This window comes from Cydia amplana, chromosome 6 (assembly GCF_948474715.1).
Source record: "Cydia amplana chromosome 6, ilCydAmpl1.1, whole genome shotgun sequence".
Classification (NCBI taxonomy): Eukaryota; Metazoa; Arthropoda; class Insecta; order Lepidoptera; family Tortricidae; genus Cydia; species Cydia amplana.
Window position 1 is genome coordinate 9,924,859 of NC_086074.1, and position 14,048 is coordinate 9,938,906.

Below are 14,048 nucleotides of genomic sequence, written 5' to 3' on the forward strand. Positions count from 1 at the left end.
GATCAACCTCACTTATAATAAGTAAATGCAAAAGTAAATCTGTACCTATGTACAGTCAGCAGCAATAGTTGCTAAGCGGGCGAGGTGTTCAAAATGATCTTGACGCGACTTTATTGTTAAGAGAATAAGAGCGCGTCAAGGTAATTTTGAACACCACGCCCGCTTAGCAACTATTGCTGCTGACTATATGTTACCTCTTGACGCTTAATCCGCCGAACCGATTTAGACGAAATTTTGTGAAACAACATTCCACAAAGAATGCAAATAATGAATCTGGCAGCTCAACTCAAACTCCACCTCACAGAAGACCACAGCCGTAATACTTACTTTGTAGTGTACGAGTTGGTACTAGCCTAATCCTTAAGTTACGATTCCCACCGACCGGCTGGAGTTGGGCCGCGCCGGAATGCTTTTTCAGTGTACCTATTTACATAATGTGTGGCAGAAGCGATAGAATCCGTCCGGAGTCATCCGATCCGCAAGCAGCCGACCGGCTTTGGGCATACAAATGTGAAATGCGCTCCGACTCCGACGAATCGTACTTAAATCTGAGTACCTATCTCAAAAAGGTCAAAGTAAATAAAATCATTTAAAGTTTTTGGTAGTATTTATTTAAAAGTCACATTATTTGAGAAGTGTTATCAACACTCGACTGTCCTTGCACGGAGTAGGTTCCCAACTTGAGCCCTTCTATGTCCTCCGTGATGGCAGGAGGGCTGCGGTTAGCAGCAGCATGCTTAGGTGTAGAGAATACCTCCGTGTTTGATGATAGGCTTGTGCATGATTGTCATTCAATCTATCTTCGAAGCCAGCAATGCAGCGGCTAGCCAGCCATAAGGGAGATATGTCGGGGATTAGCATAAGATATTTAGTCTGTAAATAAGATTTAAAAGGAATGTAATTTTTTTGCAAAATACAACGGAAAAGAGCTTTATGAAGATTGAATTGTGTACGTAAGTACTTACAACTTGACTTCTTCGTAAAGATGGTATTTTGTTAGCCAAAACTTTTAACAAAACGCCAATTATTCGTAAGGAGTTGTATTTTAATGATTAGGTAGGTAATCTTTAGATAATTATAATAATATATTCCAACTTGTAACGACAAAGCGAATCAAATTTTGATTGACAGTATTGACACTGACATTTTCGACTTAAAAATAATATTTGCTATTTCTTATTCTTCATACTGCGAGAAAGAGACAAAGTTATCGTGACTAGGGACGCTCCGTTTCTAAGGCTGACTATTCATTACTTATCCGATTATTATTTTACCGATTCAGTGTTGCCACGAATGAAAAGTTTGTTCCATGTATAAATGGCCACATTGGCTAAGTCGCGCGCGGAATGGCTCTCTCTCGTGGAACTCTTTTCTCGATGTGCGAACTCATGCTGCCAAAATCGAGGAATTGACAGATAGAGATAGAAATTTGTGACGGGCGACTGCCGTCTCTCGCGGCGCGAGCTATCCCGCGGGTAATCATGTGCTAGCCGTGCAGTAAGTCAGTCCGTATCTGACCATAAATAATTTCTTGCCAACTGTGGCAGTTAAATGGTATAAAAACGCACATAAACCTAGAGATTTCAAGATGGCCGCGAGACCCAGTTTCGCCTGAAATTAAAGTCAGATTTTTCTTTTTTCATGTTATAGGGCTTTTTTATATTTTTTGTTTCGGGCCTGCTTAGTTCAACATTTATTTAGCAATTATTCTGTCTGTCCTCTATACTTGGAAACTGCAATCGATATCAATAATGCTTAAATCTAAATATCTCTCAAATATCGTAGTGCAAGACATTGTATTATAGATTATAAACACATATAATAATGGATAAATCATTTCAATTTTTATTATATCTGAAGTTTTTTTGGATTGAAATAAAATACCATTATTTTTCTATCTGGTCCAAACATTGACAGGTTTCATTATTTGCCTTTAGTATGTTAATACATAATTTATATTCAATGTCGCAACAATGAAAATGTTACGTTTCCAACTAAGTATAAAGTGAACACATCTAGTTGCATATAGATAGGCACATAAATATAAAACAATGTCGGGTACTTATATTTAACTTGGAACAGTTCGAACCATTCGATCGCTCAAATAATTGACTCATAAGTAACATAAGTAGTACTTAATTCTATACATTGTAATATACAAGCTACAGACGAGTTAATAATAAAAACTGCTAATTCACATCTAAAGTCGGTTTCCACCGAAGTCAGGAAGAGATCGCTTTTTAGTGATAAGACCGGCTATAGAGTATTTGTATATTATTTTATACGTACCGTTTACGCATATATTTTTATTTAACGGTCAGATTCATTGGTCGATGTTGACGGCGTGCGGTGATTCTCCGTAGGCGAACGAAAAGACTAGTGAAACTCATAATTACGTTATGAAATACATAACTCCTGTAACCCTGCATGCGGGTTCTATCGACCATTGAAAACGGAGCCCGAATGCGGGCCCTATGTCATGCGTTATGGAGATCTCCCATGGATACGTTTCTCAAAAGCTTGTAACTTGTAATACAAGCGGATGTCACTTTTTGACAGCTTTTGTTAGAAAGGGACTTCCACTTGTATTACAAGTTACAAGCTTTTGAGAAACGGACCCCTGGGAGACAACACACAGTCTAAAGAAAGGATTTTCTAATTTGTAACATATAGGTAGTTTTTAATGTTCTCTCTTTATTCGCCTCTAACAAATACATAGTATAGCATTTAACGACTTTGTACTGCACGTGTATGAGTTACGTACGAACGTATAAAATCAAATCATTAGTATGATAGTTGAGATACTTAACTGGTTGTTAAATTTAAGAGTTTGATCTGTATGTATATGTTGAGTTTGTCTAGTGGGAATAACCCCCAGCATTTGAGTGAAAACTGAATGATACGACAAACTAACACGACATACCATCCAATCCTAATGAGTCGAAAATCATAAGGGCTTATGAGGGGATTTTCACTTACTTTTTCGGAAAAAGTCGGGTTCTCCGTGTTTTTAAACATCATGGTCATCAAGGCTAGTTTTCACCAAGGCAAAAATCTCAGTTAAAACTATAGCTGGTCAAGCAGATCTTGTCAGTAGAAAAAGGCGGCAAATTTGAAAAATTTAGACGCGAAGGGATATCATCCCATAGAAAATTTAAATTTCGCGTCTTTTTTTACTGACAAGATTTGCTTGACCAGCTATAGTTGTCACCAAGGCGATGGATAACGCACTTTCATATAGGCGTCACGAAAACCTAGTTTTAACTAGGGAAAACACGTTTTCACATAAAACGGGATTTACGGTAGCATAACATATGTTGTATCTTCAAATCGCTTATCTTATCTGCGGACATTTTGGACTTTAAATATTTTACGTCACCCAACGTAAATCTCACTTCCTGGCTAAGGCAAGACGTAAAACTTTAGACAAACCACGGGCGGTAATTCGTAAAATCCCAGATCGCATATTTATGGCCCGAACCGAAAACACATGCGATCTGGAGCATTTACGAATTCACCTCCCTAGGTATGTAATGTATTATTCCTCTGTTATCGCGTGTCATAAAAATACTCTGGCTTTTGTTTTTTTGTAAGGAATACATTATTATTATCGTAATAAAGCGGCCTTAAACTCACCCAGTCCTGTTACGCTGGGATTATAAATATAGAAGGGCGTCCAGAGTTAACTATCCCGCAGCCCGTTTTTGTACACGGATCGCTTTACTTTACTCACTAGACGGAGCAAATAGGGACTCTAAAGTTCATATAGGTACACTTCCATGCGTTCATATACACGCACTGGAGGATCTGTCAACCTTGTGGCTTGTGGCATAAATCTTGAACAAATAGCTGCTGCTGCCCTTTCAATTTTACCACTATGCTTCTGTGGTATGTTTTTATTTTCAATATTTTGGCCTAAATCAGAAACTTAAGATTTATAATATACTTTACAAACAAGGGGCTCCCGTGCAGCTCCCTAATGAAATCGCTCTATTTCATAGAAGAGTGCAATGGTTCAATTCAGTAGCATCTACATTTACTACATATCTACAAGTGCGTAGGTAAACTAAAATTATATATAAAAGTTGATTTTCAGGGATTAACATCGGCTGTTTATACAATGATGTGTGTGTGAGATGACTAGTGCAGCTTGTAGTTTTGAACTTTACCTACAACCACGAAATGTCCTATGTGTGGCAGCAGATTCTTTTTAACTTTTGATTCGACCTTGCATAATGTAGAGTCTATAGGAGGTAGTCTGTGTTTTTGCATTACCTTCTCACAAGTTGGTAACTCGTTTTTAAGCTTATTAGCTTCTATTTTTGGAACTAAGCACACTAACGTACGCGAGGACGGGTCTCGGGGTGCGACCTTGTAGAAAAAAAGTTACACGTAAAATGCACGCGGACTGGCGTGTCTAATTAAGGGATAAATATGATTATACATATACATATAATATTATTTATAGTTTCTTAATAGCATTATTTTCTAGGGTTTATATTTATTATTTATTAATATCTACTTAGTTTTTAGGGTTCCGTACCTCAAAAGGAAAAAACAGGACCCTTATAGGATCACTCGTGTGTCTGGCTGTCCGTCTGTCACAGCCTATTTTCTCCGAAACTGCTGAACCAATTAAGTTGAAATTTGGTACACATATGTGAGTCTGTGACCCAAAGACGGACATGTAACGTAATTAAATGAATTTTAAACATAGGGGGCACTTTTGGGGGGTGAATGAGACAGTTAAAAAACAAAGTTTTGCAAACTATATCGTGTTAGGTATATATCATATGAAAGAGCTCATTGTGAGAATCCACATTTTTTTTTTATAATTTTAAGATAAGTAGTTTAAAAGTAATTTAAGAAAATAGGCAAAAATTACCATTCCTCCCCTTTATCTCCGAAACTACTGGGTCTAAAATTTTGAAAAAAATACAGAAAATAGGCCTTTACGTATAGATCACACTGGAAATCTATTGGAAATGTGCAGTCAAGCGTGAGCCGGATTTAATTACTTAGTTTTTGATCCGACCCTTACGGGTTTTTAAAGACATTTCACTCACGTTTCACATCAAAAAAAACAACGGGTTGTACTCCGGGAGTGCCGATAGAAGTGAAAACTCACCTCACTATGTTACCGACGCCCGGTAACACGATACATACGTTTAGCAGAGGTATTCTATTTATTTCTTATATATTATTATCATTCTCAAATAAGATCACACTTTTTCATTGACATGTTTATTTACATACTGCCATGACAACGTCAAATTATTTGAACATAGGTAAAGAGTGTGTAAAAAGGTATATAAGTAAGTGGTAAGGTTAGTGGTTTTGAAAAGGAGTGCCCAACATAAATGTCAAATAACAATGAGTTTTTCTTTATTGATTTAAATGCCATCTAAATTATGAGTGGCCATCTTACGGGGCTTACGGTCACGTGATCGCCTTACGCTGTCTCGAGTTTATCATTTTTTCCCCACCTCAAAAAGTGCCCAGCGCCGCTAAGGAAGTTTTCACTTCAAAATTGTTAAACATTGTGTAATGTACGGAATCCTTGGAACGCGAGTCCGACTCGCATTTGGCCGTTTTTTTGTAATCTTTGTCTTTATGCCGTGTCGCTTTCAGTATAAATCAAACGAAGTACTTCCACCGATTTCATCTCCATGTACGAGTTTCTTCAGCGATAAATAATGGTTTCGAAGAAATCACTGATGTTATGTTCCTGTCGAACCATGAGGCTTATGCTTAGCTTAACTTTTGTGACTTGACTATTTCAAAAACTATGAATATATGTGTAGCCCTGACAAAATAATGGTAATGGTAGTCACGAGAAGTACTCGTATAAGTTATTATGTATATGTCGCAGTCGGATCGTATAATCCGCCGTATTACATTACGGCTAGCCGTTTTACAAAACAGGGGCGTTTTGAAATGCGGCGGTTCGACGATTAGCCGGATTGTCATTGCGATACGTTCTTCAATAAGGCGGCCTACGTTTAGCCGCATCGTATCTACTATTTAGCCGTAATGTAATACGGCGGGTTATACGATCTGACTACGACATATACAATAACCAAGGTTATTGTTATTCCAAGATATACAATAATCTAGCTGGCATTGATTAGCAAGGTAGTCAATTGGCGAAATTAATGTATAAAGTGTGCTTGTAAATGTGGTTATTTCCTGTGGCTCCGTCCGGGCGCAGTAAAGGCTTGTAATTACAAATTACAAGTTATCGGAGGTTGATGCACCGCGCTGCCGCTGCCTGCGCCCGCGCCCCGCTCCAATGCACCGCGCACATTTGACGGAGACAGGTTCAACAAACTGACGCGCCGAAGCCGCAGTGACGACCTCTCCTTTACACCATTACGCGTAATGATGTTTTGGATTATTTCATAAATGAATTACAACTGATTGTCGGTTTTGTATACGCGCCTTTAAATTAATTTGAGAAACTTTACAGCTGTCTTAAATAATCCTCGCCATCAAGTTGTATCGGGTATTGGACGCGTAATCGATATGGTCAAACGGTTGGCGTGGAAGTCATGTTTATTGAAGATATCTTAGATAACAGCGCGCTATTGCGTCGCAGGTGCAATCCGTGCTGTGTATTTTTAGCTCTCTATTTATACCTGACCGGCTCGAGTCGGCGAGCGACCGAGTCGAGTCCAGCGAGGCGTCCCAATCACTCATTTAATGCCCATGCTTTGCACTTCCCTGACAAGTGGACTCCTAAGCTTAATCGCACCTCTAGTCTAGCTCTAGATTGCCTTGGTAATTTATTTGAGGAACTTGTCGAACGTGTTGCTAGAAATGGTAATAAAACATAAAAATGGTTTTACGTTTGCGAAAACTGTGGCCTAATAGCCGTGCCAGTTTAATCACGTAAACAAGAAAATATAATAATATGTATACCTATAGTAAAGTTTCTGATTGATTACGGTTCGCTCGCTTCAAAACAGAAACCGGAGTATAATAAGATACAGTCGACATTCTTTAATGTAATTATGCAATTACTGGCCATGCTAACTTCCCTTATCGCCAGGCTTGTGGAAATCCGTACAAAAATACGCTGATTCCTGGAACTTGCCTCGGGTATAATTTTATGTTGGAGTATTTTAACAGGATTACACATCGTGGGTTGAATATATACGATATTTTTATATAACAGGATATCATTTATTGTTTTTGGTGTAAAATGTTTTATACACAAAACTATAAAATACAGTTATTGTTTGGATTATTAGACCGATTCCTTTTAATTTTTATGGGGAGACAGATTCCTTTTAACGCACTCCATGGTGTAATTAGCCTGTTATTTAGTTGAATCCCGCCGTAGACCAGTTACAGGACGTTACTAGACTGATGATTCTACGGGATGACTCGGGATACATCCTTCATCGAACAGTGCCTACTCTTGGTATTACATTAGCGCTTCCTTGATACAACGGCCACAAGAGACCCAAGTTTTTTTATTTCTACATATAATGTTATCTTGGAGTCAGAGAAAAAAATACGATACGATACTATAATAATTACGATGTCGCGTAAGTATGCTGTATTCACTTGAAAGCTTTTATACTGCGAAGTTGCAGTTATTGATATTCAAATTACTTGTTACATAGGTATCTATGCGGGTTTCTGTAACACCGAATAATAAGAGCGTTTTTTAACACGAACGGGATTGTCGGTATTTTTATTTTTATTATGTAAGACTTCGTACCTACTTTACTCATAATTTTATATACATATTTGTCAATATTTGTATTTTTGATACACCAGGGAGCAATGCGTCCGGGCGCTCCGCATGGCTAGATTGTGCGCTGGGCGTGTCCCTTCTGATGTTCGGCGCGATGCTGGAGCGCTGCTGCGCGCTGCTGCCGGAACCTGAGCAATCGCAGCACCACGCTGACGCGCTGCTTCTCTTACCAGCTATCAAGGTGCGGAACATTTGTTTAATAACTAGTGTGCATGCCCCTGCTGATGATCGGTGTCATGCTGCAGTGCGTTGCTGCCTGACCCCTAATAGTCGCATTTCCACATGCAATGCATTAAGATAGGCAACATATTATGAGCATAGTCGGCTGATCGCGTAGTCGCCATGCATGGGAGCTGGGACTCTGGGACACACTTGAAAACTAAGATTTAGGAGACCCAGTCCGTCATAGATGCAATGATTAGACCTGTTTACTAAACTACCGTACCTAATTTCATAACTGTACTTAGATTTAATGCTACTTAACGATGCCCCAGCGCTTACCGTTACGGGTTACGTGCGCTATTAGGAGCCGACCTATCAGCTATATTCAGCTAGCTCATATTATGGGCTACTGAAACTCCCAGTAGTTTAGTAAATAACAAATTAATTAGTTAAGTGGATGTGCAATTTATAGAGCTACTTTCTGACTTGGTTAGCAACAGGAAACTTATTTTAAAACGTAATTTTTTCGCTATTTGGCCCCTTGTAATCGTAGCATGTTGATTTGCATTAAAGAAGCGTAGCACATGTTAGTTTTTTTATTCTATCTGTAACATGTATGTAAAAAAGTAGGTGTCCAGTTACTCGTTTACAGTGTGTAAACTTTACACACGAAGTTATGTAAAAAGCTTGAATATATAGCGAAATAATAGTTAAATATTACAAATTTATAATAAAATGGTTTACTAAAACTCCGAAAAAAGTGAAATCTGAACGCCATTTTCTACAGAGTTGCTGCGTGCGATGATGCATTTGGCATTAAAGATTTATGTATTCTATAAATAAGTGAGCTCTTGAAGTGACTTAATTGTAATTAAAAATAACTTTTATTATATGTATGTACAATAGTTGAAAAAAAAAAGATGGGCTAGTTTACTGAATCTAGCAGGTAATGAAATGGGTAGGCAATCAATAAATGCCTTTAATTTTACAAACTACATTCCGACCTAGTCATTAAGCAGCTTGAAACAAACGTATTTTAAAACGGCGTTTTTTTATTTTGTATTGCAATATTTATCCTCCCCATTGGCGCCCAGAACGGCGCCTATGCTAATTTTAGAGTGAAACATTTTTTAGTTTTTTCACCCTAGGAACATGTCGCGGCGGGCGCATTTAACTTTATTTGTTTCCTTTGTCTAGGTGTGGTCGGATTGGATGCTATGCCACAGTAGCGTTTGGAATCCACCGCCGTCCTTCGACAATTTCGATATAGGGTAAGTTCCATCGAATGCGAAATAAATCATTTCAATTTCATTTTCAATAAACTAAAGTTTGAGGTTGCCTTATAAAAAGATTTAGGTAAATGTATTTTTTTATCAAAATAGCTTATATTTTCATTTCTCATTTATAGTTTGTCGAAAAATTTTGTGCCTTAAATTTTTGCTTTACATATTTATTTTTAATTCAATTACTGGGATTAGTTGCCAAGCGGACCCTAGCCGTGAGCCGTGGCAAAATGCCGGGACAACGCGAGGAAGATGGTGATTTATTTTTAATATAAAATGTATGTTTGTTTTAGTACTGAAAGCAGTCCATGGGACTGGCTCGCGAGACTCATGAACATCCTCGAAGACCTCGATGATAAGACGATAGAGTTGGAAAGTGAATCGAAGGAAGGTAAGTGACACTAATCTCATTTCAGTCGCCTCACTTACGGGGGCACATTTTGGGACACAGTACAGAGGATGAAAAATATAGGTTCCAACTTCTTTACTCTATGGCAGCGGTCGGCAACAGGCGGCCCGCGAGCCTCCCTGGCTTTTGTATGTAATATTGACAAACGACAATGTCTGATAAAGTCATAAATATTAACAAAGTGCGGCTCGCGTCAACTTCGTTAGCTACTATGTGGCCCTTGGCTGCTAAAAGGTTGCCGACCGCTGGTCTATGGTATTCTTAGAAGATTTAATCCCATTACATATTTCCTGTTTAACTGGCAATCTTGATATTTTGCAACATTAATTTAAAAAAAAAACACAAGCATATTTTAAGGGATTTTTTGTTTCCGTGAGCTTTGGGTTCTTATTTTATAATTTCGAACCTTAACGATCGAGCTTTGCACATTTGCCTTATTGCATAGTCGACTGCACACGCTCGAGTAATAATCCGTAAAAGACGGAATTTATAAAAAGTAACAAATGAAATGAAGTATAAACTTCATTCAATATATATTAATAGTTGGTTCATAATAACAGGTACCTATCAAATATTAAAACGCCTAAATGAGACGCGTGAGGGTAGAATATGCAATTTACAATTATATTATCGTAAAAGCAGTCTATATCACCACGTTAAAACTTTTTACATTACATTTATTTATGTAAAGGTTTTATAGTCCAATCAAGTCTATTAAATTGAACGATAAAAAAAGATAAGAGTGAATTGGCTCCTTTATAAATTAAAGATTACGAGCCTTTACTTAATAAAGTATGATAGTTATTTGAAGTGCGAAGATGGCAATAAGTCGTGTCGACTGTGTGCGTGTGATAAGTCTAGACTCCAGAGTAAGTGCATGATGGTCCATGTTTAATTTAATAAAATAATTTTATTAATTTGATAGAAAACGAGACGCATACGCCTACTTAGGTTCTTTTTCTAGTCATACAATAACAACCTACCATCATTACATTCCTTACATCAGAAAAAGCAAAGTTTACGATCAAATTAGTTTATAACTTGTATTCTGCACGGCTGCTACTATCCGCATAGTCAATTGTTTATAGATAGGTGCTGTTTATAGTATTTTTCAAACTCGATGGGTAGGATGACAGGTGTCTTCTCCAAATAATTTATAATCTAAAAACGCCAAATCTCGCAAAATTTTATTCAAATGAGAGCTGCTATCCTACCCATCGAGTTTGAAAAATATTATAGTAACTACTGTGCTGTCTACAGCTGAGTAAAAATTAAACTAAGACTTTAATTAAAAGCTTTTATACGTAACTACGTAGCACTAGAAAGTGGTCGTAAACAAGTCTATTAACTTCGTTATTTTATAAAAAAATAATGATGTAGTGCGCTGTCTTGTATTGAAACAAACCAAATAAGCAGATATAAATTTCTCATTTCGCGCGTAAAATACTGGCCATTTCACGGAGTCTATATTTCAATGTGCGCGTCAGTAAACTGACGTTTGCGTACGAACTGAATTCGTATCCAATGCGCGGCTGGCCTAATTGGCTTTTGTCATAACTAAAAGGAGGAAACTGTTCCTACCATTGTATTAATATTATTATGGCAGGTTACGTGTCGGTGCGATTACCCGAGGACTCGTCGCTGGCCGGGTTCACGCCGCTCATGTACATGGAGCCGGCGGCGGCGTGGGCGCGCGCCGACCCGCCCGCCAAGCACCACGCCGCCGAGCACGCGCTGCGCACCACCAAACTGCTGTTCTTTGGCACAGAGTGAGTATATACCTAGGTTACGTTAGAATCCCTGAATAGAAGTTTGTATGCAAAGGTGACTGCCCGCAAAGCACCATGCCGCACGAGAAAACTGCTGTTCATGGGCACAGAGTAATTATATCCAGAGGTGTGTTGAGGACTCGACGCTGGCCTGCTTCACGCCGCACACGTGAACGGCGGTGTGGGCACTCGCTCGTATTGCTAGGAAACTGCTATATAGGGAAGATATTATGACGCTATAGGTACGATGAGCCATACATAAACATTTTGATATTTAACCCTGTTAAAAGGGTCGGAGACACAAATACTTATTTTTAGTATTCTGTACAGGAGGCCTAGCCAAGCTGACAATCGTTGATAGAAAACGCCTACCGAAACTTAAATAATCTATGGAAATGGTCACGTGACTTTTCGTAGCATCTGTCATCCTGATACATTTGTTTCTTTTCGTTTGGCGTTTTGTCGATGAACGATTGTTATCTTGGCTAGGCACCCAAGTATCTAATGACAAACGGGTATTATAACTGCATTCTTTGGTTCAAAAAAGTAAAAAAAAAACTAGTGTAGGTAGGATTACATCACTTGGTCTTATTTATGAGTGAAACAATAGGCTACATGACTAATTTTTTTTTATGGTATCAATCGATCGGGTTTGTTTTTAGGATCAAATGTCTATATGGGACCCATTGCATTAAAGTAACACAAAAGTCAGAAATTGTAGTCAAAGTCCGACAGTCGCACTTCACTCGCGAAACGCCCTATACAAAACGGCCAGAGGCCGTGACGTCATCGCCCATCTTGTAGTATGGACAAAACAAGAAAATTGCGTTTTTGTCGGTGAAATATTGCGTTTATGTATATAGTTGCTATACAATAATTTTTTGGATGGAATGTAAAGAATCGAATGGTACCCTTACTTTTATCGTTTTTGGAAGTTAAAAAAAACTTAAATTTTGAAACTTTCAGGTCCTGTAATTTTGTAATTTTTCAATATTTTATTTTAATATCCACATTATTGTGATAAATTGCTCGTTTGCTATCTATTTTACTAGATTTTGTTATAAAATTCAACATGTGTCATCATCCCTATTGTAGACATTGAACTATTTTCCAATACAATCTGCTTGGTTTTAGATACCTGGTGGGTGTGGACCCGCCGGTGCTGCGGCTCGAGTACCCGACGAGCGGCGCCCCGCGCTACGTGAGCGCCGTGCAGCCCGCGCAGGCGCACCACACCCCGCTGCAACACCTGGTGAGTGTACATTACATCATTTTAACCTACTACGGATACCCTGGTGGGAAGTGGCTGATTAAGACCGGGCGAAAATAGGGATGTTGACATGAATCGCGAATATATAATATGTTATGTTTTAACCATAGCAGGGAATATTAGAACGCGGAAAATCATATTTTGCAAGTGTAAATATGCGTAATAAATTAATTAAAAATAATCAAAAGTATTTAAAATAATGCCCAGTATCACGTGACTGCAAACGCCAATCGGAGCGCGTGACGTAATCACAGTGGAATCACCAAAGACAAGTTATAAAACCTGCCTAAGTGTCTACAGATTATCGTACCGAAACGCGATCTTGGTGCGGTGCGGCGCACGAATCGATAGTGTGTAAGGTAGTGCGTTAAGGACGCAGCTATAAGTTAGAGCGAGAACGAAGGTCGCTGTCCGATACGAGGTGTGTTAAGGCTTTAAAAAAAATTGTCAGTTGCCATATAAAGAATTTAAAAAAATTACTGACAGCAGTTTGTTTAAAACGCCGTTACGTCATCAAGGTCACGTGACAGTTTGGAGCGTTTAGGCGCGAAATTTAAACACGAAACTTATTATACATGTTTTTTTATTCAAAATTAATGAATATATTTTTTTAATATTTTTTTCTGTTATTATTACGTGTATTATTAACTGGTTTCATTTTGTAGATAGTACAAAATGAAACCAGTTCCAAAAAATTGTCAACATCCCTATTGCACGTGCTCGCAGGCTTCGGTCCGGTCACATTCCATTAAATATGTTTGCTCATCTGATGAGGAAAGCAGAGTCGCCCAACTGCGATATCTGCGACTCTGTCGAGGATGTACATCACTTCTTAATGGAATGTGTCCGGACTCGAGACATGAGGGCGCAACTATTTCAAGGTAGGGATTATACAGTAACAGATATTGGAGTTTTCCAATCTATATTGGCGGAACCCCTGTCAAAAAGTGCGAAATTTGTGTACAGTTTTTTTCATGTTTTTGTTTAGTAACACTCGTTGAAATTCTTTATTATACAGGCCCAACGGAGCCGACGTGTCTGTTTGATGAAAGTCTTCTTTTAAAAAAAAAACCTACTACGGTCGGTTGCACCAAACCGTCTGTTACCGTTAAATCGTTCACAAAATTTTATTGTATGCGAAATTTCATAGGTCACTGCTGAGTGGCGTGGAACAGTCCCTTAGTAGTTAGGCATATGCAATTGCGTAACAACTTAACGCGCAACAACTTCCCGCGCAAGCGCCAATTTACTTTTGAACCGGCCTCATTAAAAAAAAACAATTGCATATATTATTGTTTAGTATAATACGAAGTGTTGGCGTCCATCTTAGCCTATTAAGTCAAAATAATAGCCCGTGGAATGGCCTGTATATAGCTGCCATAAAGGAATG

At 38.3% G+C, this 14,048-nt stretch overlaps 1 protein-coding gene across 1 annotated transcript in view; it reads left to right on the forward strand.

Annotated features, from left to right (window-relative positions):
* The window catches only part of LOC134649141 (telomerase-binding protein EST1A), a 49,327-nt gene that overhangs the window by 20,404 nt on the left and 14,875 nt on the right, over positions 1-14,048 (forward strand). The window contains exons 15-19 of the mRNA XM_063503855.1: positions 7,789-7,946; positions 9,125-9,198; positions 9,504-9,601; positions 11,226-11,388; positions 12,523-12,640. Coding sequence (XP_063359925.1) covers positions 7,789-7,946; positions 9,125-9,198; positions 9,504-9,601; positions 11,226-11,388; positions 12,523-12,640 — 611 coding nt within the window. The remainder of the gene's footprint in view (positions 1-7,788; positions 7,947-9,124; positions 9,199-9,503; positions 9,602-11,225; positions 11,389-12,522; positions 12,641-14,048) is intronic.